The sequence below is a fragment of the Pelodiscus sinensis genome, chromosome 28 (genome assembly GCF_049634645.1).
Source record: "Pelodiscus sinensis isolate JC-2024 chromosome 28, ASM4963464v1, whole genome shotgun sequence".
Taxonomy (NCBI): Eukaryota; Metazoa; Chordata; order Testudines; family Trionychidae; genus Pelodiscus; species Pelodiscus sinensis.
Genome location: NC_134738.1, coordinates 1470185 through 1497544, shown reverse-complemented (window position 1 = coordinate 1497544; position 27360 = coordinate 1470185). Strand labels below are relative to the sequence as shown.

The window sequence follows — 27360 nt, the reverse complement described above, 5'->3', positions numbered from 1 at the left end:
TGGGGTCCCAAATCAGGGGAGGGGGGTTGCTCTCTCAAACTCTGGTACATGACGCGTCAGCCTCCAAGAAACCCAGTTAATTGTGAACACCGGCATGTGTTAAACCAGTGGTGGGCAACCTGCGGGCTGCATGCTGCCCACTGGGACTCCTCATGTGGACCCTCTGTCTGTCGTCCGTCCCCACCCCGCGCATTGGAGCCCCCAGTTCTTACTCCTCCCCGCTCCCTCCCAGCACTTCCAAAGCTCCTTGAATCAGCTGATTTGAGCTCCACCCCCGCTCCTCCCCAGACCGCTAAGAATCAGCTGTTTGTGGCTGTTGCAGCTCTAGGAGGGAGGGGGCGGTGTAGGAAGTGCAGGGCCCCAGTGTGCGGGAGGTGCATGGAGAAGGAGGGGCAGACGGGAGGGGGGGAATGCGGAGCTGCAGGTGCTGCGGCCCACTGAGATGGAGGGCCACACATGCGGCCCACTCACTGGTCTTGGTTGCCTATTACTGTGTTAACCCTCCTACTGAAGCACACCACAGCTGGGACGTCCCGAGGCACATGGGGAATGATTGTATTCAGCTCCCATTGAGTTACATGTGGCGCTGGACTTCCCGCCGTGTATGGACTCCTTTGGCAAATGAGTCCATAGCTCTGCTCTCTGTGGGGTCTGAGCCACAGCTCACCAAAATCAATTAATTAAATGACTCTTTGGATCAGGGCCTAGGAAAGTCATCAAAGGAAGTGTCCTTCCCCTTTGGACAGAAAATATTTTAATTTACAGCAGTCATTGGGCATATATGTAAATTCCTTGGAGGGGTAGAGGCCCTCTTTTCATCCTGTGTTCTCACACCATGAGATTCTGGTTTGAGTAGGGCTCCTGGGTGCTCTGCTAATACAAGCAATGTTTAATCAGGATCATCATTTTGAAGAAAAGACGGAGCTGCGGCTGAAGTACCCTGCTTTGTACACAAAATCTGCCCGTAGTGTCTGTTGCGAGAAGGGAATCACTTGGGGGAAAAAATTCAAACCAATGTGGTGTTTGTATCTTCTGCAGGTGGCCTGTGTAAACCTTTTCTACATACACAATTCAGTATCAACATAAAAGTGAGTGAGAATAGCACATTAACTCACCACCAAATTAGTACAGCTGCCATAATACCTCACTGCAGCTGAGTAATGGGGATCTATTTGTGTAATATAAAAGCTCCACATAAAAATAAACCGATGGTGTTTATATGCAGTGAGGGAAAAATAACCGAACGTAGTCAATAGGCTTATTATTTATGTACCTTTTGGGGTGCAAGAGCTGACCTCACAGATTTCCCAGGAAACAAGAGGTAGGTAGGTAGGTAGGTAGGTAGGTAGGGGTGGGTGTGTGTGTGTGTGTAAATACTGAAAATAGCTCCCCGAACAGCAACCTGGTTTTGTTTTATAGGGTGCCTAAGTGGGAGATGTGCTTTCTGTTCTTCGCTCTCTCACTGGCCTGTTGTGTAACTTCACAGTCACTCCACATCATGTTCTCCATGTGTAACATGGGGGCTGTGATATTTTCTCAGCTTTGTTAATTACTTGAAGCTCTGTTGATGGAAGCTTCAGAGGAGCTATGGCCCTAGTTGGGGTAAGCTCCTGTGCCCCAGTCCTGTATCTCACTGACAAAGCCATCCGTAGCTGTTCAGAGCCTTCCGCTTTGGCAGAGCTCTAATTATAAGCTGTGGGTTGTACTTTCTGATAATAGAACTGGACACGTTACATTCCCAATAGCATAGACCCTAAATTAACACTAACTGTTATTGATTGTTATAACCCTCTGCCACTGATCCTATTTACAGGGGATATTTAAAATCCAGGATACTGTCATGCTGTCCTTCTGGGAAAAAACGTACTCTGAAGTGTTGACTGGACATGACATACAGCTCGCCGTGCTTACGCCTCTGGTGAGAGGTGCTCATTAAACCAGAATCCTAATCTGTTTTTACGGGCAAATCCAGTTGTGCTTAAGGTTGAGTAATTGAGTTACACTGCTACAAAAGTTACTTAATTTTTGAGGTAAGTTGGATTGTTGTAACATGTTTTATTCAGCATTGTACAAAACCTCAAGTTTACTGTTCCAGTTAGTCTAGAAACAGAAGACAGACTATATTAAAGATTGAGTTGTCTGTAAAGCTTTCAGTTTGTTTCAGGTTCTGTTTTTCCAGGGATAGAGTCTCCGGACTATTGCCATATTCTCTCTTCTACCTCAAACTCTCCATATACTTCGTAAAAGTTCATAAGCATCATTATCCCCATCACATCAAGGAGAATATTAACTTCTGACTCGTTGTGATTTGTCCAAGATCACATGGTGAGTCTATAGCAGAATCTGGGCTAGAATCCAGATCTCTTGATTTCTAATCATTTGATCAGTCTACTGGACTCCTGTGGATCAGCTATTTCAATGTAAGGCAGTAGTCCTGCAGCAATGAAATCACATAGTGTGAGCAAGGCTAACTCTGCTTGAATATTAGCAGATGAGATCTACCATAAAGTGTTCTAGGATAACATGCAGCTCTTGTGCTTTGCCTGTCCATTCAAAATATGAGCTGCTGGAGCCATGACACTGTTGCCCTTCTGCTTATCGAAGGTAGATTTCAGGGGCCTTGTCACTAGCGATGTTAGGCAGCTGCCCGATAAGTTTAGTCAAGTCAACTCCTCGCTCCCTCTCCCTCTGCTGGCTGTGGGCAGAGATTACTCTGGCAGCAGCCCGTGTCTGTGCGGGGGCTCAGCGCCGCACTGAGACCCACAGCCCCAGACTGGCTGCTGGACCTGGTGCGAGCCAGGAGCGAGCAAGCCCAGCTCTGTCCCAGCTCGCGCTGGTCAGGGACTTAACCCTGCTGCAGCTCTGCAGTTTAAATGTAATAGAAGCCAGCATGCCTGGCTCTTACTACATTTGAACTGCAGAGCCACAGTGGGAGTAGCTCCTGGACTGGAGGAAGCCCGTACAGAGCGCCTTCTGTTATCAACGAATTGTGCAGTAGATAGTTTTTATCGACTACATATTGGCTAATTATCTACCTGTTAGCATCCTTACTTGCCACTTTGTTAAAGAAATCAGTGGTATGGCATAAGGCATAGTCTGTCTGACTTACACACGGACTCCTGCTCTTCCGCTCAGACTGTTTGTAGAAACCTCCAGACATTCGCCATTGCTCTGCAACACGGGCAAAACTGACCCTGTAACTCTCCACATATGTGCAGCGTGCCCTGCCACTTGATAGCATGGTCTGCAGCCAGAAGAAGAGCCAGTAGCCAACTGTCAAGGTGAGTCAGTGGACACTTGTCAAGGATCTGTGACTTAGTCTGAAGCTGACCATGTTTACGCCCTCATTTGAAGTGTGGCCACAGAACTGCCCTGTTTTATTCAAGAACAGTTCAGGGATGACCACAGGTGCCTTGGTAGGTCACTGGACAAAAGGGACTCAGTAATGTGTTTTGATCCCTTAACAATGGTGCAAAGTAATTTTTTTTTTTTTATCAGAGGAGTAGACTGTGATCAGCTGTAGGTCAGGATGTAGCTGTTTTATCAGGGCTTGACAGGCTGGGAAGAATCCTGCCTGATATTAAAACTACAGAGAAGCTAAGAATGTAACCGTTAGGATTTGGGCAAAAGGTGTAGGCCAGCACCCTGATCCTTAGGGCAAATTGTCATGGCATCTGTAATGTCCACAAATGATCAACTCCTGTATCGCAGCGACTCGCTGTAAGAATAGGATGCGGGGAGTGAGGTAGCTGGCACAAGAGGCTTAACGAAGTTCCCTAAATCAAAACGGTTGAGTTTGCTTCCTGGCTAAGGGGGTGCAGGACTTATTTGGAAGAAGGGATGTGAAAAAAGCGCGGCTTGAACATGATTGACATGGCCAGTGTTCCTCCAAAATGGATGAGCTCACGAGATGCACTTACTTCACAAGGCTTCCTTTCACTGTAGCCTAGTGGTGTGTGTTTATTTTTTTATTTATTTAAAGAGGCTTTAGAACTAGAGCGATGCTTCAGTTTTTCAAAGCAGCCTGTGGGAATTTAGGCCACGTTTTCTCTTAACTTGAGTGAAAGGAAGTTCCCGTCGACAGCTTTGAAAATCTCAGCCTGCATAATTCTGCTTCTCTGCAAGGTTGGCCTGTGCTGGCTCGGAAGCTCTCAAACGCAGGTGCCTCTGAACAAGGGGCACATGTCGATGCCATCAGCTCCGTTGGCCCTGCTAAAAGGTTTTACTTGGCTCCTTTGTGCATCCATTGGAAGATAAAGGACACGCTGTGCATCTCTTCACCTGTGTTGGGCAGAGACCCTCTCTTCTCTCTCTCCAGTGCCAAAATGGTAGGAAAATGCCTGTCTGCCGATGCAGTCAGTGACAGTGTTCCTAACCACACGTTCCTTTGCCTAATCCCTTCCTCTGGTAAGGGCCGTGCCCTCCCCCGATCCTATAGCGAGCACATCAGTCTAACTTCACTTGGAGCAGCAGAAGTTCTCGGTGACTGTGTGTGGCTTGGAGCTACATAGATCCCACCGCACCCGTGCCTGGTTTTGGAGTAAGAAAAAAAATCTAGCTATGCCAGCGGTGCACAACCTTTTTTCAACCGCGATCGCCATATTCTCATGTCGCGACCCCAAGATAATTTGAGCCGCGCGGCGCTTAGATCCGGCTGGCCAGGGGCTGGGCTCGGCCATTGGCAGCCTCCCAGGAAGACCTCCGTGACTCCCTCGAGGGTTGCGACCTATGGGTTGCGCACCACTGAGCTATTCAATTGGTGGGTGATTGGTCTCTGTCAACCGAGCTGAATGCTCCTGTAACCTGCGTTCCGGTGACGCTCACTTGCTGTGTGGCTAGTTTGTTCTTTCATCCGTTTCCCTTTTAACTTGACTTAAATTTGGGCTTTGGCCTGCAGTTCTTATGGGGTTACTGAGAGAGAATTACAGATTGGTTGTGCTTTGCAGCTCCAGTGACGGGAAACAAATCTAAGTGACATGTACAGAGCCTGTCCTCCAGTAACTGTTTTTCTTTATACAAAAATATTTCACTCCAGTGGAAAGGACGTAACTGCAGCTGACCATTTTTATTGCTCTAATTTTGTAGATCTCCACCCTCTTACTCTTAATTCACCTTGATAGGTTTTTTGGTTCACAAGGGTGGCTGGCTTATTCTTTATTTTTGCTGTAAGTCCCAAGGGCAGCAGAAAGAGAGCTGTGCCAAAGCAAAGTCAGATTTATTGCTGTCTTCTCAGGGGATGTCTCTGCTCCAAACAGACTTTCCTGGATGCTCTGCCTTTTCCAGGGATGTAACAGTGGAATGAGGAAGTGAGGAGCCAAGGGAAAAGAACAAGAACATTTCCAATGGCTTGTGATTGTTTGCAGCTGGTGGGTGTTTCGATATTCAGGGTACAGCATCGAAAACTATCTACCTTTTCCCCAAGAGTTCTGGGCTTATTGTTTACGCTGTCATCAACCCACTGTGTGATCTTGCACATCTCTGCTTCCATTTCCCCTTCCATCTTCTGAGCTCGCCTCTGTTCAGACTGTAAGCTCTTAAGAGCAGGGATTGTCTTTGACTGCATTTCGGACAGTGCTCAGTACAGCGTGGCCCTGATCTAGTAGCTTTTAAGTGCTCTTATCTTTCAGTAAATAGTAATTGTTTCTCTTTAAACTGTCAAGGATTATTGCAAGGACCCTACTAAGTATTTTGTGGCCAACTGTGTTAGAAGTTGTCCGGGTTCCTAAAATCAGTTTCAACAAAGAGTTGTTGGGTCTAGTTTTAAGCAACCCCCTGCAGTGTTTATAACCTAATTATTGCAGCATTGTGCTAAGGCTCTAGAACCAGGGCTGGATTGAGCTCTTCAGAGGCCCTAGACACTCTCATAATTATAGGCCCTTAAATCTGACTACATAGGGCATTTCTCCCTTACCTGTTTCTATCACCGATACACCTAATATCGCCCACTTTCATTTTCACTCTTGACAGTGGCACACCATGTGTGGAATTCATGGGACTTCGTTCTAAAATAACAGTCATTTTGTTGTATGTTACAATTATATTTTAGATTTACCTCCTAGACTGGCCCTGCTCCATGTGGTGCTGCCACTTTGGAGCACTCCTTCGTCTCTCCCCTCTCCCTTCCCCTACCCCTTTCTGATAGGGGCAGGAAGGGAGGGGGGAAGCGATTAGTCGGCTACTGTGTCGACTGTCCTACAAGCATTTGCATATCGGCTAGTCAACTAATTGTTCACATCCCTATTAATGGGACAAGGACGTTTCCACAGCAGCATGCCCATCTCCCATATTGCTCCCCACCCTGGCATATCAGTATGCCACCCACCCTTCCCCCAGCCCAGGAGACAGTCCTGTGTCTCTTCCTTGCACCAGCAGTTGCAACCCAGACAGGAGCGAGTCAGGACACCCAACAAACTCCCCCTACCTCAGCACACAGATGCCAGCTCCTACCCACCTACTGACCCCATGCCCATCAGGCTGGAGGCTGCTGGGTTTTTCATAGAATACTGCAGCCAACCCTATCTGCTGTAATCACACCAATCCTTTCCCCTCCCTGCCCAGCCAGGATGCCCCAAACTCCCCCATTTGATGCCCCCCACAACCTGCTTATTGCCCCCCTCCTTCTTATGTCCCCTCTTCACCAGCCGGAAGAGGCAAACTCCATCTCCAATGTGGTGCTGCTGCTGAGCGAGCAGCCTCTGAGCTCCTGGGCAGGGCTTATTAAGCAGCTGCAAGGCCGTGCTGCTGCCCAGCTTATGGGGAACCTGTATTAGTTGTGTGTGGTGTTTGTTGACTAAAGATTTAATACACCTGCATTTAACTGATCTTCAACATTTGCACATGTATTCTAATAAAAATAGCAAATTAAGTGTTATTTAGCAGTTTTATTATTTTTGGTCAATTATGAATATATTTTTTAGCCCCTAAATGTTTTTGTAGGCCCTAGACACTGTGTGTACTGTGCCTAATGGATAATCTGTCCCTGCCTAGAACCAGACTCTGAGTGGCTTATATCCTGTCTTTCTATGGACTTGTTATTATTTCAAAGTGCAAAAATAATGGAAAGAAATTCTGGGTTTGGATGACCTTTCCAGCATTGACGCTGGAATGGTGGCTGGTACTGGAAAAAGGGAACAGCTTCTAATAATGACTCTTGGCCTGACAAAGGCCCTTTAGGTTGTTGGAGAGATGTAACCATGGCAGCTGATGGTGCATCAGCATGAATTGGAGCGAGGAAGGTCAGCAGAAGAGCGCTGATGGGGGGAGCAGTGCCTTTCTACCTCGGTTTTGGGGTGGATCTATGCTGCCTGCTAAAGAGGTGGGTTCAGAACTCGGCTCTTACACCTCGCAGGCTTGGCCTAGGCCTGGCACCTGTTGGCCTAGGATATCACCTCTCTCTCCATGAAGTGCTGAGCTGAAGGCCTGTTAGTAAAACTAATTTAAGGCCAGCAGAGCAGTCTGTGTTGGGGCCCCTAGAACGTGGGGATTTGCTTCCTCTTCGGGGCCATAACAGCCTAAGTTCATCGGCCTTTAGGGCATGCCAGTGGGCCCCCCTTTTCCATCCTATCCATGAGCAGCAGGGTACTGTGTAGTGGAGGGTGTGTGTGTGTGTGTGTGTGTGTGTGTGTGTGGAGAAGTCAGTTTGTTCTTGTCGCTTTCGTTATGTGATTTGATTGGAATGACTTGATGGGTCTGTTTCCCTTGAATGAGGTAGGAGTGTGCGTGTGTGGACTGTGTGCGTGCAGCACACTGGATGGGTGCTTTTGATTTTTTCATCTCCTACAGCAAAAGATCAATTGAATTACTACCAAGTAAGACTCTCTCTGTCTTCCAGAAACCTTGAGAACTCAGGTTGGCGCTTGTTTTCTCTGAATGGTACGTGATGGGCAATGAAAGTAACCAGAGCCCGTTGGCTGAGCAATGTAATTGAGCAAAGAGCTGTGTTAATTAGTGGTGGGTAAATATAGCTCAGCCTAATTCAATAAAAACCACTTGCTGCTGGAAACATAAGATGTCCCCTGCCACTTGTTTGCGCTTCCCCTTCTTTGTATGAAATCCACGTACCAGGCTTGTATTTTATAATAGCCGGGGAGACTGGATTCCTGGGCTGAATTGACTTCAGTGGTGTTGTGATAGACATCAGATTCTCTGCTGAAGTCAGTTTTAGGGATGTAAAGGGTTAACCTTACTGGGTAACTGGTTAACCAGTGGGCTGGAGCAGCCCTTTCCCGATATAGGCAGAGGCTGCTTCGGCCTGGCTGGGCCCACCGCGCTGCATTGGGGAGGGGGGTCACTCCAGCTGGGCTGGAGCAGCCCCCCCCCCCCCCCCCCCCCCCCCAGGATCCTGATTAAACACAACATTTAACCGGCTAATGTTTCAAACCGGATTTTACATCCCTAGTCTTTCTGGATCTGCCACTGACTCCTTAGGCAAATCACTTCACTCTTCTGGGCCCTTCCCCCATTGTTCAGCTGGGGATAAGTGTCCTGCCTCCCGTTTTACAGCGTATGGCTTGAAAGGCACGAAGGGCAAAATCGTGGTTGTCGTCCTAAAATGATACGATTCCCAGGCCAAATTCTAATGCCTCAGGGGTTCTCTATGGCAAATGAGGGAAACAAAATAGGTTTCGTAAATATCCGCTCTTTGGAAAGCACAATGTACAAAGTAAATGGAAGGAGTTGATTAGATCCATATTCAACAAAACTTGCATGGTCGATGGAGGGAACATACTCTGCCAATGACTTTGTGCCTTATAATGTTTTATTTTCCCCATGTGAGCCCATGTGATCAGTTTGGTTGTGGTGGGTAGGAATATTGCACTGGTGCTCTAATGCTTTGTATTGCAAGGTGGTGGTTTTTTCACTGTGAAATTTTTTTTGAGCATAGGAAACTAACCTTTTGAAAATCCAGTGCCCCAAGGCTCCCTCTTCTGAGATCAAAACTTAAAGTAAAACACTTGAAGGAACTTACTGAAGCTCATTTTAGCTCTTCTCTAAACTTAACACCCTAACAACACAGTAAAGATCCCACTAACTAGACAGTGTCGTGAACATGTGTATGTGTGTTGCTGCTCAACTGTGTGCCATACGTCATATATTGCCGCCTTCTGCTCAGATTTAGAGGGCTGGATTTCTGAAGCCTGAGAATCTGGAACACAGAAAGTACAATACTGAATTAAAACTAGTGGTCCCAGCTAGTCCAGTATCTTGCTCTGACAGTGGCCAGCACCACCTGTTTGGGAAGGAGGAGCAAGAAACCCTGAAGCGGATGGCTATGGGGTAATTTGCTCCCAGGGTAACTTTCTTCATGACCCTTAATTAGCTTAAGCCCTGAAGCATGAAGACTTTGTCCCCCTTTTAAAATCCATGATCTTCTTACTGTTACAGCTCAGGATGATTGTCTTGCTTACCTCCCTGTTGTTGTGGAGTTCTGAGTGACCACAGTGTGTGGTAGCCATGTGGTCCTAGGTAGCCACACTTTTTTTTGGCTCCTAGTCTGTAGTATCAGTGGCCTAATCCTCAGAGCCACCAAACACCCAAAACTCCCATGGAAATGCATGTGTACTCAGCACCTCTGGGAAACTGGGCCATTGTATTCTAATTCTGCTGAGTAACGCTGCTGGAACAAGACTCCACGAAGTCGATTGGAAATGTCTAACTAAAGCTGCGCTGGCTGCTGTCCAGCTGCTCAGTGGCACAGCTCACTTCCTCAGCCTGTTCTGCTGAACAGCATCACTCCTCACTGCAGTTTGAAGCTGCCAGGATAAACTCTCAGCAATCCATTGTGCTGCCCTGTTACTGCCTTTAGTACCTTGCTGAAACAAAACCTGGGGAACTGTAAACCTGTTCACCCCCAGAGTCCACTCTGAGTTAATTGGGGTACAGAGAGTTCAGCCTGAGAAGTCACACTTAAGGCCGGTGGCCCTTTTATCACGCACACTCGCGTTACACCCGAGCCGGTCGGTCTGCTGGCGGAGTAGGGGGGTTCGGGCCCGCCCCCTCTCCGAACCCCGGCCCAGGGCCCTAAAGGCAGGGACCCGTGGTCCCTCCCTTGCGGATGGGGGAACGCCCCAAAACACACCCGCTCACGGGCTCCACGACCCCGCCCTGGGCCGCTTCCTGCTCCACCAGGCCTCCCGGCCCGCTTCCCTTGACCCTTCCTGTCTCACCTCTCCCTCCGTTTCTCCCCGCTTTGCTCCATCCACCGTGCTCCCCTCCTCCGTGCCAGCCCTTGGTTTAAATCCCCCGCCGGCTCCATTCCCCCCTTGCGTCACTTCCCCTGCGACGCCTCCTGGCCGCCCCTCGCTTATGACGTCATCATTCGGCGTCTGCCCGGCCCCTTCTTCTTGGGCCCTGCTGGGCGGCGCACGCTGCCCCCCGACGCTCCCTGTGCCGGCTGCCGGTGTGCCCCGGGGGCCCGCCACGGCGGGCTGGGCCGTGTTCCCCGCCCCCCGATGTACCCGCCCGGCGCCTCCCGGCGCGTCCTCCGCACGGGGCGGGAGTGCCCCGTCCCACCGCCCGACGCCTCCCGGCGCACTCTCGGTGCGGGGCGCGAATGCCCCGTCCCACCGCCCGGCGCCTCCCGGCGCACTCTCGGTGCGGGGCGCGAGTGCCCCGTCACACCACTCCCCCCTCGTCTCATTACTTATACTCGCCCCCTCCCCTGCGGCTCCCTCCGACCTTCTCGATAGGCAGTCCGCGTTCTGGTGGGCACTTCCCGGTCGATGCACGATTTTGAACTTGTATGGCTGCAGACTCAGGTACCACCGGAGTATTCTTGGGTTGGTATCCTTCATGGTATTGAGCCATTTCAGGGGGGCGTGGTCCGTTACCAGGGTAAAGCAGGCCCCTGCAAGAAAGTATCGGAGAGCATCTACCGCCCACTTAATGGCTAGTGCCTCTTTCTCGATAGTGGCGTATCCCTTCTCTCTATCAAACAGTTTCCGGCTCAGATACAGTATTGGGTGCTCGGCCCCTCCCATCTCCTGCGTTAATACGGCCCCTAACCCCGTTTCCGACGCGTCGGTTTGCAGGGTAAAGGGCTTTGAAAAGTCCGGCTGGGCGAGCACCGGCGCCTGAGTCAGTCTTTCTTTTAGAGCCTGAAAGGCCTTCTGACACTGCTCCGTCCACTGGACTCTCTGGGGCTTCCCTTTGCGGGTCAAGTCCGTTAGCGGGGTGGCTAGCGATGCAAACTGGGCCACAAATCGGCGGTAATACCCCGCCAGCCCCAGAAACTGTCTTACTTGTCTTTTTGTGGTGGGGATGGGGTAGTCCCGCACTGCTTGGATTTTATCCACCAGGGGTCTCACCGTCCCCCGCCCTACCGTGTACCCCAGATACGTCACCTCCTTCTTCCCGAACTGGCATTTCTTGGGATTGGCCGTGAGGCCAGCTTGTCTCAAGGCCTCCAGGACCGCCGCCACGTGTCCTAGATGTTGCTCCCACGTCTCACTGAATACTATGATGTCGTCAATATACGCGGCCGCGTAGGGCTGGTGTTCTCTCAAGACCCGGTTCATGAGGCGTTGGAATGTTGCGGCTGCCCCATGCAGGCCGAACGGCATGGTCCGGAACTGGTAAAGGCCGAAGGGGGTTGAGAAGGCTGTCTTTTCTCGGGCTGCTGGCGACAGCGGGATCTGCCAGTAGCCTTTCGTTAAGTCGATCGTGGAGAGGTACCGGGCCTTCCCCAGCTGGTCCAGCAGCTCATCAATGCGTGGCATAGGGTATGCATCGAACTGCGAGATCGCATTCACCTTCCTGAAGTCAATACAAAACCGGAGGGCCCCCTCTGCCTTGGGAACCAGCACAATCGAGCTCCGCCACCCGCTGTGCGACTCCTCGATTACCCCCCAGTCCAGCATGTCCCCCAGCTCCTTCTTTACGACGTCCCACATCTTACGGGGGAGGGGTCTCACCTGGTCCAATACCCGCTTCCCTGGTTCGGTGACGATCTCATGCTGGGCCAGATGCGTCCGTCCCGGTCTGCTCGTCAGCACCTCCCGGTGCCTCTCTAGTAGGTCCCGGAGCTCCTGTTGTTGTTGTCCCGTGAGTTCGGTCCCAAGCGTGGCTTCCTTGACCGTCACCTCCGGGTCTCCCCATGGTCCGAACTCCACATCTTTCATCTGTGTTTCTACCAGGAAGGCTTCCCGGGGCACCCACCGCTTCAATAAGTTAATATGGTAGATCTGGGTGGCCCTCCGCGGACCATCCAGCTGTATCTCATAATCCACCTCCCCGACCTTCCTTAACACCCTGAAGGGCCCCTGCCAGCGTGCCAACAACTTGGATTCTCTGTCTGGTAAGAGGAGCAACACCTGGTCGCCTGGCGCGAACTCTCGGACCTGGGCTCTTTGATTATACTGCTGGCGCTGCCCCTCCTGGGCTCTCTGTAAGTTCTCCCGTGCCCATTCGGCCAGGGAGCCCAGTCTCTGCTGGAGCTGTGTCACATAGTGGACTACCCCCAGGGCTGGGGTAACCTGAGCTTCCCACCCTTCCCTCACTAAGTCGAGGACCCCCCGGGGCTTCCGCCCATACAGTAGTTCGAAAGGCGAGTAACCCACCGAGGCTTGTGGCACCTCCCGGATGGCGAACATCAGAGCAGGGAGTAGCTTATCCCACCCCCGGGGTTCCTCCTGTACAAATTTCCTAAGCATACCTTTCAATGTCCTATTGAACCTCTCGACGAGGCCATCGGTTTGTGGGTGGTAGACGGAGGTGCGGATCTTGCGGATTCGTAGGAACTTGCACAGCTCGGTCATCACCCTTGCCGTCAGGTTAGTGCCTTGGTCCGTCAGTAGCTCTTTCGGCAAGCCTACCCTCGAAAACACCTTGACCAGTTCCTCCGCTATTACGTTGGCGGTGGCCTTCCGCAGCGGGATGGCCTCAGGGTAGCGGGTGGCGTAGTCCACGATTACTAAAATGTAGGCATGCCCTCTTCCTGACTTATCCAAGGGCCCTACCAAATCCATGGCTATTCGTTCGAATGGGACGCCCACGATGGGTAGGGGAACCAGCGGGGCGGGGGCCACTTTCTTGCTAGAGGTCCTCTGGCATTGGGGACAAGACATGCAAAAGTTCTTGACCTCTTGATATACCCCGGGCCAGTAGAACCGCTGTAAGATTCGCTGCTGGGTCTTTTCACTGCCCAGGTGTCCCGCCCAAGGGTTATTGTGCGCTAGCTCCAGTACCTTCCAGCGGTATGGGCGCGGTACTAGCAATTGTGGGTTTTCCTGTCCGTCCGCCCCCACTGCCACCCGATAGAGCCGCTCTCCCCGTACCTCAAAGCGTGGTCCCAGCTGCTGCCGCCCGTCTCCCTCTGTCGTTTCCTCCGCTTGCGCCCGCACCTGGGTCCATGCTGCCTGTAGCGTCGGGTCTTCCCTCTGGTGTGTCAGGAAGTCCCCCTCTTCCACCTCCAGGCGTAGCGGGGGGTTTGGTCTCCCGGCCGCGGGCCCCCCGGTTTCCCCTGAGGTGGGGACCTCTTCCCCTTGGGCTGCCAGAACGGGTTTCTTTTGTCCCGGCCCCGGGCCCTCGTGACCCGCCCCCCATTCCTTTAGCAGGGCGGCCAGCCCGGGCCAGTTTCTCCCTAGCAGCGCTGGGTAGGGGAGTTTGGGGGATATAGCGGCCTGGCAGCGCGCCCGGATCTGCCCATCATCGATCCACACGTGGGCGGTAAGGTACGGATGTACGTCCCCGTGCACGCATCTCATCCAGATCTGGGGCCCCCGGGTTTGGGAATCGGGGACCATGTCCTCCCGCACCATGGTCTGGCCGCACCCCGAGTCCACCACTGCCCTTACCCGCTTCCCGTTCAGGCTTATCGACCTGGTTACCTGGGCCCTTGACGCAGTGGTCCCGGCTGTCCCGTCCCGTTTTCTCTGCCCGAAGGTACAATCCATCAAGGGGCAATCTTTTTTAAAGTGCCCCTCCTCGCCACACTGGAAGCAGGCTCCCCTCGGGCTAGGGTCTGCCCTCGGGCTGGGTGTCCCGGGGTCCCCGCTCACTCCCGGTTGATTCTCGCTCCTCCTCGGCGGGTTCCAGACTGGGGCCAGTTTTCGCTCTACTCCTGGGCCCCATGATGGTCTACGGGCCGGTGGGTCTGCCCGGTGTGAGGTGTCCGCCCCTCCGCTACTGGCTGGGCTCCACCGGGGCCCCGCGGGAGTGGGGGGAGGGTGTCTACCCCCCGTTTCCTCCGCTGCCGAAAAGCGCTCCATCAGCGTGATCGCCTCTTCCAGCGACTCTGGCCAGTGTCGGCGAACCCACTTTTGCCCCTCGGCGGGCAGGATCCGGAGGTACTGTTCTAACACCACTTGTTCCGCTACCTGCAGCCCGGTCTTGTTGGCAGGTTCCAACCATCGCATGCCTGCTTCCCTGACCCGCTGCCCCAGCGCCCGTGGGCGCTCCTTCGGGTCATAGCGGGTATCTCGGAATCGCTGTCGGTACGTCTCCGGGGATATGCCCAGCTGGTCCAACACGGCTTCTTTAACTTTGTAATAACACAAAGCATCCTTGTCTGCCATACTTCTATAGGCCAATTGGGCCGGACCGGTTAGGAAGGGGGCTAGCAGGGTGGCCCAGTGCTCCTGTGGCCACTTCGCGGCGGTAGCCACCCGCTCAAAGGTGACCAAAAACGCTTCTGGATCGTCTTCGGGTCCCAGCTTTGTCAATCGCAGCGGCAGCTGGGCGCCCGGGATGGCGCCACCTTCTCCATCTCCGGGGGAGCCCGTCTCTGCTCCAGGTGCGGTTCCTCGGGCGGTCGCCCCTTCTCTGATTTCTTTCAGCATTTGCCGCTGCTGGTCCTGGAATTGGGTCATCATGTCCCGCAACACCTGATTCTGATGCTGCTGTTGCTGCTTCTGGTTGTCCACCAGCCATTCTATGATCTTGTTGACCTCCATTATGAGTTCGGGGGGGGTCAACTGTACGATGCGGGTGGTCAACACCTAGTTCTTTCCAAACAAACACCCAACGGATCAATCACCCTACCTCCCTTGTTTTATGCCCGCCACCCCCCCCTTTTTTTTTTTTTTTTTTTTTTTTTTTTGTGAGTAACTCTACTTCCTAGAGCCCCTTCTTACTCCCGGGGCCCAGGGACCTATGCCCACATTCTCCACCACGTGTAAACCTGTTCACCCCCAGAGTCCACTCTGAGTTAATTGGGGTACAGAGAGTTCAGCCTGAGAAGTCACACTTAAGGCCGGTGGCCCTTTTATCACGCACACTCGCGTTACACCCGAGCCGGTCGGTCTGCTGGCGGAGTAGGGGGGTTCGGGCCCGCCCCCTCTCCGAACCCCGGCCCAGGGCCCTAAAGGCAGGGACCCGTGGTCCCTCCCTTGCGGATGGGGGAACGCCCCAAAACACACCCGCTCACGGGCTCCACGACCCCGCCCTGGGCCGCTTCCTGCTCCACCAGGCCTCCCGGCCCGCTTCCCTTGACCCTTCCTGTCTCACCTCTCCCTCCGTTTCTCCCCGCTTTGCTCCATCCACCGTGCTCCCCTCCTCCGTGCCAGCCCTTGGTTTAAATCCCCCGCCGGCTCCATTCCCCCCTTGCGTCACTTCCCCTGCGACGCCTCCTGGCCGCCCCTCGCTTATGACGTCATCATTCGGCGTCTGCCCGGCCCCTTCTTCTTGGGCCCTGCTGGGCGGCGCACGCTGCCCCCCGACGCTCCCTGTGCCGGCTGCCGGTGTGCCCCGGGGGCCCGCCACGGCGGGCTGGGCCGTGTTCCCCGCCCCCCGATGTACCCGCCCGGCGCCTCCCGGCGCGTCCTCCGCACGGGGCGGGAGTGCCCCGTCCCACCGCCCGACGCCTCCCGGCGCACTCTCGGTGCGGGGCGCGAATGCCCCGTCCCACCGCCCGGCGCCTCCCGGCGCACTCTCGGTGCGGGGCGCGAGTGCCCCGTCACAGGAACGTTTATCGGCCACTCTCTGAAAAGCCAAAAGTAACCATGGAAAAAAGAGAAGCCCTTCAAAAACGACTGTTTTTCTGTTAAACTGGTTTATTCCACAGTTGCCAATGAAAGTGTAGGCCAGACCAGGCATCATGTACGCTTGCTAACCTTAAAATGATGCCATTGCAGTACTATTCTTCCCTTGTCCACCTGATGAAACACTCAGATTTTTCTAAATAGCCTTTTTTTAAAAAGGCAAGACCTGCGTTTCAGAGTCCGTTGTCACAGCAAGTGAGGGAAAGTTGGTGTGTTGTTTTCTGGCTAACTGTATTTCTAAGGCGGGCATTTACGAGATGCTGATAACAGAATAGCCCCAACTCAATGCCTCTCCTCTGGAGAAGAGATCTAATATGTAGCGATGGCTTCCTGTTGACAGTCTTAAATGTGCCCATGTCTTACTCTGATTTCAGCCTGCGCGGGGCCGTGCTAGGAGAGTCTAGCTGGAGTGGAAGGCTTTTAGTAAAACCAAAGTGCTGCTGGAAGTGGTGTTCATGACTGGTCAGCTGGCATTCTGCCTTACATGTGGAACCAGTGCCCCAGTCACAATCTCACGATTCTGAATCAAAGCCGCTATCCTGACCATCTCTGATGAACCGCGGCAGCAGTTCAGTGTGGTCACGGCATCTTTCCATCTCCCGGGCAGGGGGGTTAACAGCACCAAGAGCCTGTTTACACCAGCACTTTAACATGCTGAGCTCAGTAGGCGGGTTCTTCTACACTGCTGCCCGTGCAAGAAAGTTACAGCACAATAGCTTGCCAGTGTAGACAAGCCATTGGTCTCCGTCACTTCCTTGTGATGTGCAGGGCTTTGCTGGGAGAGCTGTCACTTGGCTGGGTGATGCGCTCTTGTGTGCTGTTAGTTTGGCTAAAACAGTCCCCTGCCTGGTGGGCATGTCGAGGGGAGACCCCAAACATTGGCCTTAGCCAAGAGAAGAGGCCTAGTTTACACTGGTGCTGACTCGGAGGAGCTGTAATTCATGTTGACTTCAGGTGCAATTGCGCTGTTTAGCGCTTGTGAACAGGGAGCTTCTCCGTGACTTAGACCCCTAGAAATGTAGGGCTGGAAGGGACCTTGAAGTTACAAATCCAGCCCTTGGTGGCGAGATAGGACCAGAAAAATTCCGGTCATCTGAAGAAGTGGGCTGTGCCCATGAAAGCTCATGGAACCATCTACAGGTTTTGTTAGTCTATAAAGTACTACCAGACCGATTGTTGTTTTCAAATAAATCTAGACTGTCCCTGACAGGTGTTCATCCAGCCTGGTCTTAAAACCTTTCTGTGATGGGGATGCCACATGGTCCGTTTTGATCCAAGTAGCCTTCCACTCTGGGGTAGCTTTGTTCTGGGGCTTGCAGGTTTTCTGGGGATAGCAGCTGGGCGTGTTGAGGGGAAACCCCAAACATCATCAGTGTTCTACTGCATCGCCATATCTCTGTGCTGTGGTCTATCACCTTTGCTGCCTCTTAGTCTGTGCTTTTCATTCTGAGTCTGCTGGCAGCCAGGTAATGCTCCGGAGCTCTAGATCTCTGCATTCTTGGGATGCTGATGGAGCTTCGTAGTAAACTTGCACTGTGCATGCAACCAGGTGGATGGAAACAACTTTGAAACCTGGGCTGGAAACAAACGCCTTACAACTGCGGGAGCTTTTAGGAGCTCAATATGTTTAGCTTATCCAAAAGCTCGAGATGACAGTGTATAAACTCCTTCCCCAGCAGAAAATACCAGGTACTAAAAGGCTCTTTAATTTAGCAGAGAAAGACACATAACAAAAACGAAAGGCTAAAAGTTAAACCCAGACACATTTAAAATTAGAAACAAGGTACACGTTTTTAACAGTGGATTACGGTTGGAACCAACTGCCCAGGGCATGGTGAAGTCTCCATATTTTGATGTCTCCAAATGGCTTTCTAGACAATATGCGTTTTGCCAAACAAATTAGGCTCAATACACGGCTAATCACATTTTCTGTGGCCTGTGATGTGATGACACTTCTGACCTTAAAATTCATTAAGCCCTTCTGAATGGAGTCTGGCCCGTACATGTTCCTTGACTGATAGCAAGCATAATACGTTCCAATAGTCTATTGAGTTTTAAGATTCTTTCTGCACAGTTTTGAAATCAGAACTAATTTCCTATTGAGAGAAGCTTTCCGCTGTTATGGGTGGCAAGTCCTTCTTCTGGCAACTTACATTATTTGCAAATACACCTAGTCCTTTTGAATTGCTTGAATTTGCAGTCTTGTCAGTTGAAGAGGCTGGAGGAAAGGCTGCAAGAGTATAATTTCACAGCACGTTTTATAAGTTGCGCTGTAAGAAGCATTAATGCTAATTCTAAAAAAACTGTCCATCTTTCTGAACTCAGGCTAGAGAGAGTGCGCCAATCCCACCATACGGACACCAATCCCACCGCTTCGGACAGAAGTCGTTCCCATGCATGAAGCATGGACCATGTTTTTGTGCTACTTGGTCAGAAATTAACTTTCTAATGTATTCTAGACTCCCATTGTCTGCTACCTTTCCACTATTGGGGTCAGTTTAATTGAGGTGGCTTTTCTGTGCTTGTTGGCTTGGTCGCTTCCAGCAAAAAAATGTTTCTGCATATTCTAGAAACCATGCTCTAGGAATGGTTTAGCTTAATAAGCAGGGCAACATGCAGGAATAATTGCATTAGGGGAACGTAGCTGTCTCTGACGGGTATGTCGTGTGTGTGTGTGTGTGTGTGTGTGTGTGTGTGTGTGTGTGTGTGCGCGCGCGCGTTCCACAAACGATCAGCACCTAGAGGGAGAAGAATTATTGATTTGTCTGCTGCCGCTACAGCCCTATCTTTCTACAAGAAGGAATTGCTGACCTGCACTGTGAAGGGTTAGAAATGGGGATAGAGCACCCTTCAGATCTCTAGGGCTCTCAGAGGAGTTGTAGGGCTAGAAATCAGTTTCCTGGGGTACTTTTAACTGATGTCTATTGATGCTTATCTGCCTTCAGCTCTTCACAGTTCCAGATAGTTTTGATGGTGGATCAAATGCCCTCATGTAGGGACGGCAACGTGTAGTCGAGTACGTGATAAGCCTAGGCTTCTTGGTTAATCTTCTTGACTACACGCACAACCCCCCTTGCTGCCTCTGTATCAGTGGGAGCTGGTGTTGTGGGGCACCAGGTTAAAAGCCTTCCCACAAGCAACGGATCTATGGATCTGCCTGCCCTCCACCATCCCCAGCACTGCTGCTTCTGATAGAGGCAGCAGCACAGAGGGGGAGGGGAGAAGCGGGAAGTACACACGGGAAGCTGGCTTTCAAGACCGCTCCCCATGCATATTGGCTCATGCAAACCACCCCTGACCCCTCTTCCCCCACCATGCTGCTGCCTCTACAGCAGTGTGGGGAGGGGGATAGTTGGGAGCTGATATGCACAGGAAACTGGCTTTTAGCCTGGCTCTCCTCACATGCTGGCCCTGTGGATTTTCCTGTCAGTTCCTCCCCCCGCACTGCTGCCTCTATCAGGAGAGGCTGCCTCAGAGCAGCCTCTGTCTGCAGGGAGTTCAGACACATGCTCCATGCAGATGGGGGGCTTCTGCTGCTCCGCACTACTGCCTCTGTGTTAGAGGCAGCAGCACAATGTGGTATGCAGGAGCCAGTCTGTGCAGGAAACTGATTTTTAAACTGGCTCCCCTCGTGGATCAGCTCCCACCTGCCACCTCGTGCTGCTGCCTCGGATACAGATGCAGCAGTGCAGGGTGTCGGGGCTTCCTGGGAGTAGGGCCGGGAGCACACTGGCTGCTGGCACCATCTCCAGGGACTGTTGAATAGTCACGTAACTGCTAAGATTTTGTGTGGTCATGTGACTTCCTTCAGTTAATCGCGGTCTAACATCCCGGCCATCTTGAGATTTGTATCCTGACTTTCTGTGTTTCTGAAATTAAAATAGGACTAGAGCTGGTCACAAATTCTTGTTCAACTATTTTGTGATGGAAAAGTGTGTGTGTGTGTGTGTGTGTGTGTGAAGTACAATTTTTTTCAGAAAGTGTGTTTGCTTTCTGTGGGAAACAAAAATCTTCTCAACAAAAGAAGCCCAAACTGATTTTCTTAAGGTGTTTCCAATGAAAATGTGCTATTATGGGGTTGCAGGAGAGTTTCTTTTGAGAGCCTAACTTAGTGGGTTGTAACTTCTTGCTTTCTTAGACACTGACATTTGTGGAAATGAAGGCAGCAGGGCCAAAAGTGTTTAAACAAATTCTCCAAAACTGTGCAGCAGCCAAGCAAACTTTGTCAGTGAAGGTCTGAGATTTTCCTTTGTTGCTGGACTTGAGACTTCACAGGGGCTTCATTTTCAGGTGTCTCAACTTGGTCACGCAAAAAATTGAGGCCCCACTTCCCCGGACATTATTACTTAGTTGTGAAAATACTGGCCTTGGTTAGAACCGCATCTGCGGGGCATGCTCCACCTCGGGCTCTTAGCGAAACCTCCAATTGCCATCTGTTCTTCTGGGTCTGCAAGTGATTTAATGCTTAAATGTTACTCCGCAGGTGGCGGGTGCATCTTTATGCAACAATGGAAAAAAACCTACACTGGTACAACGGGGCCCCCAATACGTGGTTATGACCCATACGCTCACAGCCTAGACCTAGCTCTGAGGCATCTGGTGCCAGCCCCAGTTGTGCTCTATGAAAGCCATTTAATTTTTCATTGACTTCCCCCACCTCCGTATCTGCAGTTAAGGTCACAGATAAGGTTGGTAAGTGATCCCAGGCAAAGATGAATATTTCACAAAGAGCCTGCCTGAGTTAAGTGTTCTGTCTCCCTTTGTATCTGTAAACCTTTTGAAAGCCCTGTAAAGAGAGATGCTTGCTGCTAAATATGTAAAGTGGTGGAATCCATTCTACTGCTTGTTACGAGACAGCGGTGGGCTCGTACCACCGGCTCTTTTTCTCATTTCTCCCTCTACTCCGCGCAAATAGACTCATGACTCTGGAGCTGAAATAGGTTCAGGTTTTGCCGCTTTTGTGAGTGTCTCCAGTTGGCTTCTCCAGCCTTAAAAACTCCATTCTCCTGGGGCTGGTAACTGTGTGTTTCTTCACCTTCTGTCGCCCATTCCCAGCTCCTGACAAACAAGCTAGGGACACCATCCCTATCCGGCCTGGCTAACAGCCATTGGTCTAGCTCTTTTGAAAAACTCTGTTATAGTTGTTGACTTCACAACATCCTCTGGCCATGAGTTCCACAGGTTGACTGTGTGTTGTATGAAGAAGAAATTTCCTTTAGCCAGCCTTCATGATTATGGTAAGATCCTGGGAGCGGGGGAGAAGTCTAAGATAAGTGATTTCACGGGCTTAGTACTTAAGACGCCCACGGCATCAGAACAAAAAGCAAACGTTGCCTTCGTTCTGCTCTCAGGTGTGTTAAAAGAGCTGTCTTAGGCATCTCAGCAATGAATTTCAACGTCTGGCTTCCCCCACAAGATTCCATATTTCTCTCTTGCTGCCATGGAATTTGATTCCATTTCACAAGCTGAACTTTGCTCTTTCCTTAGCCACATTGACTCCTGGGTGCTCCCCCTTGTAGATCTTGGCCCCGGAGGTCATACCAGCATGGTCTCTGTTCGCGAAAGGCTTTCTAATGAGCGTCTGTACAGATCAGGGCTGCATACCTGCAGGGAGATCAGCTCTTGGGCATGCTCAGATCACTAGCTTATCAATAAAGCAGCATGTGTGGGTGAAAACGCCACCTTGGAGCCGGGAGGGTCAGCCCTAGCCGCTGTTCGGAGCCTGCTACAGAGAAGTACATTCCTGCCGATCCCTTCGTGAGGAGCAATGACCAGATGTTTCCCTGCCCAGAAGGAACCTGCAGACTCCATAGCATGAACGGGCCTATGTTTCACAGGACTGGTGCTCCAACTGGAAGATGGGTTGTGCCCTGTGCAAGAACTGAGCAAAGAGTGTTCCTGAGTCCTTCCAGAATGCAGAACACGACTGTTTCTCGTAGTCCCTTTGGCGGGGGTGCACAGCTTTGCTGGGGGTTTATATTACCACCGCTTCTAAAATCCCTGGTCATGAATGAGATCCTCACTGTACTAGGTGCTGTACACACACACACAGGTGAGGAAACACTTGCTTCTCGGGATTTATGAATTGAGCTTGCAATGGGGATTATTTTTACTTCCTCAGCCCCACCTCCCCCATTAGATTAGATGAGATTTTAATTTTACTTTTGAATTGGTTACCCTCCCAAATGTGTTTAATTTAGAGCCACAGCCATGTGGAGGGATGTTTTCCATACTGGATTGGGAATTTACTAAACAAGGCTGTTCTGTGCCCAAGAATGCATTTTTAAAAAAAATGTTTATACACATTCTGTGCTCAGCATGTCCAGTTGCGTGGTGCCAGGGTCCTAAAAGGCCTGCCTTCTCCTCCTGCCTGCAGACCTGCCACCCCATCACTGCTGTGATCTTGCACTAATTGGTGGGTGCGTTGTTACTCCATTATCGGTATAGCGGGGTGTGACGGTGCATCAGGAAGCCCCCGACCCTGCACCCCCATCTGTAGCCAGATGTGACACTCAGACAGCCAGTAGAGTAGAAGGCCCAGGCTGTAGGATCCCACAGCATGGAAGGGCCCTGACAGTCTGCTCAGCAATGAAATAGGCCCATGAGTCTAAGTCGGCTGGGATGGGTTTTTCTGTGCTGTACAGACACATCCTTTCTTTCCCCATTCTGTAAAATGGGGTTAATGGTAGTCAGTCACCATGCAGCTCACCACACCCCAATAGTAGGAAAGTTACTATTATCCCTATTTGACAGATTGGAATTGAGGTACAGTGAGACCTCCCCAAACCCATGCAATGTGTCAGAACTCCTCGCATTCTAACCATTATACTGTCCTGCCCCTCAATCTGCCTCCCTTTCTGTTTAGATTGTAGTTCTTTGAGACATGGATGATCTCTTCGGGTATGTCTACACTACCACCTAGTTCGAACTAGGGTGGTTAATGTAGGCAACCGGAGTTGCAAATGAAGCCTGGGATTTGAATTTCCCGGGCTTCATTTGCATATTGCCGGGCGCCGCCATTTTTAAATGTCTGCTAGTTCGGACTCCGTGCCCGCGGCTACACGCGGCACGAACTAGGTAGTTCGGACTAGGCTTCCTATTCCGAACTACCGTTACTCCTCGTGGAACCGTTACTCCTTGTCTGAACTAGCGGACATTTAAAAATGGCGGCGCCCGGCTTTACACAAATGAAGCCCGGGAAATTCAAATCCCGGGCTTCATTTGCAACTCCGGTTGCCTACATTAACCACCCTAGTTCGAACTAGGGTGGTAGTGTAGACATACCCTTCAGTACTAAGTATAGCCCCTGACGTGTTGGAGCCTCATCTAAATTGGGGTGGGCTAAAGGAGACACTGAGGCTAGGTCTACACTAAGGGGGCAATGGCCAATTAAGGAATGCAACTCCAGCTATGTGAATATCATAGCTGGAGTCAACATACCTTAGTTGGACTTACCACTTTGTCCTCACTGCAAGGAGGGCTGGGGGGTGGACAGGAAAAACTCTCTCAATGACTCCCCTTATGCTTCTTGCTCTGGTAGCGTACCAGAGTCGATGGGGGTACAAAGAGCGGTCGATTGAGCGAGGCTTTACTAGACCTACTAAATCGATACCTGGGAGATCGATTCCCACAGCAGTAAATGTAGAGAAGGCCTGAATTACAAAGTCCGGTTGTACATTCTGAGTAGTAGCTCAGATACATTATGCCTCAACTATAGCAGGCATTTCCTTAAAGACATGTCCACAACCTGCTGCTAGGCCCATCATTTGTAGCATGCTGCTGTGTTCCCTTTTGATCATTCTGCATCATTTCAGCAATTGGCCGTCCACGTTTGTTTTGATCCCTAAAAGCCACGTTCAGAATTCTGGTGAGAGAATCCTTTAGTCTTCCTAGTCCCATCCCAGCGTTCCGAGCAAGAAGCATTTGCCTTTCTATTTCTGAGCCCTGGCAGCCAAGATGAAAGGCTTTCCTCAGAAGGCCGCTGTGTATGGTGTAGGGGTTGTGACTTCGCTAATAGTCATGACCACAAAATGAATTGTGTGATCCTTTTCAAAGTGCTGCCGTCAAACAATGCACAGGAGATGTGTTTGTGTTTCCATGTGGCAAGAGCTGGGCTTCTAATGCAATTTGTTAAAGTGCTTTGAAAGCTGGGAATGCACTCAGGTTAAAGCCCTTAGTAAAGGCTGTGAATATTTTGTGGTTCTCATGTCTGTGGTTCTCATGTCTCAAGGTTGCTGTTTATATTCCAGATTTCCTCTCCATAATGGAAACTAATGGCACAGTAACAGACCATGTGGCATGTTAAGTAACTTGAGTAGTTGTTTGTTGGACTTTTCTAATTGAAAATTTGCCTCTTCAGATTCTTATTTCCCCAAAACAACCGTGTAAGTAGAGATAAAATATACTGTCAGCCACTCTCCTAGCGTGACAGAGAATACCCTCCTTATTCAGCGTACATCAGTGAGGCAGTGAAAACAGCCAGAAGCCAAGGGGCAAGGCTTGGAAGTGGGAATCAAGGGGTTTCTCCGTTCCTGAATGAGCTGTTTCATGTCTCTTGCAGGCGGATTTGCTATCGTGTTTCTGGTGAGGACTAATAATGGGATGAAATGTGCCCTGAAACGAATGTACGTCAACAATGAGCACGATCTGCAAGTCTGCAAAAGAGAGATTCAGATCATGGTAAGTCATGTGGCATTAGGGACCCTGATGGAAAGGCATGTCATTTGGGGCCATGAGCGGTCAGTGTTCTCCACGCACTCGTAGTTTTATCACAAGTCTTGCAATATTTATTTCCCCCCTTTTTTAGAAATAAATATCTACTGTATATTTTAGAGTTTGTCTGTTTGAGAGGTCCTCCTAAACCAGCGTTTCTTAGTGTGTTCTGCGGCACACCGATGTGCTGCGAGGCAGTGGAGGTGTGCCGCGGAGAACAGAGTTCAAAATGGCCACCCTTAAAAGGGTAATGCCTGCTCTCCTGATAAAAGGGCAAACTGTTCGGGGGTTATTTTTTTCTTAAGTTCTTTTCCCTGTCCTCTTTTTGTTTTGCTCAACAACTTTTCCCTGGGAGGGGGTGTGTGGGGTTGGTCAACAGTTTTTCCTTTGGGAATAGCTGCCCTTAAAGTGGGCAAGCCGCTTCTTTCTCCCCCCCCCCCCCCCCCAAACAAAAAAAAATCCTTCGTGTTTCCCATTTAAAAAAAAATTATTGCTGGGTCAGAAAATGGGATGTGCCTGGAATGGGATTGCTTCTCATAAAAGCAAACAGAAAAGTGGCAAAATCACCAGTGCAAGTACAGTTCTCAACTGCCATAATTGAGCGACTGTTGAGAGAGACTGAACCAAGATGAGCTGGAAAAAGAGGATGAACCTGAAATAGGATTGTGTCTCAATAAACCTTAAAGAAAAGAGATAAAATGGAGAAATTGGGAGTAGTGCTCTGTTTAGGTGCTATCGGGCAAGTGTGTGTGTGTGTGTGTGTGTGTGTGTGTGTGTGTGTGTGTGTGGGTGAGAGAAAAATACTTAAAAAAAAAAACCCCCCCACCTCCTGGAGTCATGCGATTGAGAATTTCCCCTTTCATTCTTTTTCAAAGCAAGTCTCTAGCTCTCGTGGCTGTTGTGGAACAGGAGAACCTTGAAGTCTCAAAATCCAGAGGGTGAATAAAAACAACCCCAAAATATTTCTTATAATCTGACTCCAAAAAATCCATGAGTCTCCTGATTTTGGGGGGAGGGGCTTAACAAATATTGTTTTAAACCCAGGAGGCAGCTCTGAGCTTAGCACGGTTGAACTGGATCACCGTGTGAATGGCAAGCATCCAAACAGATGGATCTGAGTCAGAGCAGCCTCTGACCTTCAGAGTGGAGTCGGTGACAGATGTTGATAAGAATGTCTGGTGAACATGTGTCTGCTGAGTAGCTGTTACAAAGGTAACTGCCTGTAATGGCCTCGAACAGTCCTGGAATATTCAAAGTAGCTGGTCATAGTGTAGGCTAACTGCAGGTATATTTTAATTTGGGTTGCTGGTTATTTTTTGCATTCGGTCAACTAGTTCAGAGGGTGTTTCTCAGTGCAGGGTGGGGCTGCTTCCAGGGTCCTCCCTCTGGGCCTCTGAACCCTGATTTGAATTTAGCAGCTTGCCCTAAAAGTTGGAGCCTTATCCCACTGTGAATTCCAATGAGGGGCAGCCTTTGGAAAGGGTGGAATCCTTTACCGAGAACAACAGCTAGTGCTCTAACTCACCAGCTTCTTGCTGATAACTGGTGAGTTACTTAAAGGCTGTGACACTCTGAACAGGAGTCTCAGGAGTTAGCACACGACTTCCGTGGGGACGTGACCTTCGCGTTAGATAATATTTTGTGGGTACCGCTGACAGCTGATCTTGTATTAGATTTTTTTTTTCAGTTTATACCCAGAAAGTGTGTTCACTTGCATTTTATTTGTCCACTTCCTTTTGTTGCCTGTGGAACAAAACTATCTGCACGATCTCCTCTTAATGTGGTCAGACCTGAAAAGCCAGTGTAAAAGTGGTAACGCCTTATTCAGCAGGTCTGATCCTTGTCTGTGTTTTAATCTGTTTATGTGAAACTCTTGCTTCGCATCTGACCTGCAGAACTGATGCAGCCCTGGGAGAGCTAACTGAGTTCTCTTCTAGCTTAAACTTCATGCATGGACGACTTAACTGCAGGGCAACCGTGCATTACCTTTGGCTCCAAATTCTGCCTTGTTTACACCTGTGCTTACCCTTGGAAGGCGATGGCTATAGCTGAGGGTAATAAAGTTGGGTGGTGGCAAGTGTAGGTGGAAGCTGATGTGAAGAGTCTGTTACTGATGAGCTTGTGCGGAAGGAAAGAACACACTTTGGTAGTTGTATCTCAGCATGTTTGCAAACCTGGGTGCTAGAAAGGGGCAGTTCTTGGAAGGTGATGAGCGTATGTAATGCAAAAATAGCTAAATATAGAACCCGTGAAGCCATTTTAATGAAGTCGCCCCACAGGAGTGAGCTGCGTTATAAACGGGTTAGTTTTATAACCTGTGCCCTCCCCCGATCAAAGAGGAAATGGAGCTTGTCCTATACAAGGCTACTGCTGGCTCCATCTGCCTTGCGCAGAGGTAAGTGCTGCTCTAGGTTATTCACCCCGGAGCACTCAATCGGCAAGATGAGAAAACTGGATCAAGCTATTATCATGGGCAGAGGCACAGCACATTATTCAGGGAGCTGGGTGGCTTGTTGTTCAAGACTTCTTGCCCTCAGTCTCGCTGGCCTGGAAACCCAACGAAGGCTGAACTGAAATCTCACCAACTTCCTCTCTGTGATGGCTAATGCCAAGTGACCTGTTCCTTAACACAGCAACTAGACGCGCTGGGAAGTCTGTGCTGTGCAGATCG

The 27360-nt window shown here is 50.5% G+C and overlaps 1 protein-coding gene across 20 annotated transcripts in view; it reads left to right on the top strand.

The window, feature by feature from the left end:
• AAK1 (AP2 associated kinase 1) overlaps positions 1-27360 on the top strand; it is a 135437-nt gene that overhangs the window by 27061 nt on the left and 81016 nt on the right. For all 20 annotated transcript variants that reach the window (XM_006119088.4, XM_006119086.4, XM_006119085.4 and 17 more), the window contains exon 3: positions 24538-24656. In XM_006119088.4, the coding sequence (XP_006119150.2) occupies positions 24538-24656 (119 nt within the window). The remainder of the gene's footprint in view (positions 1-24537; positions 24657-27360) is intronic.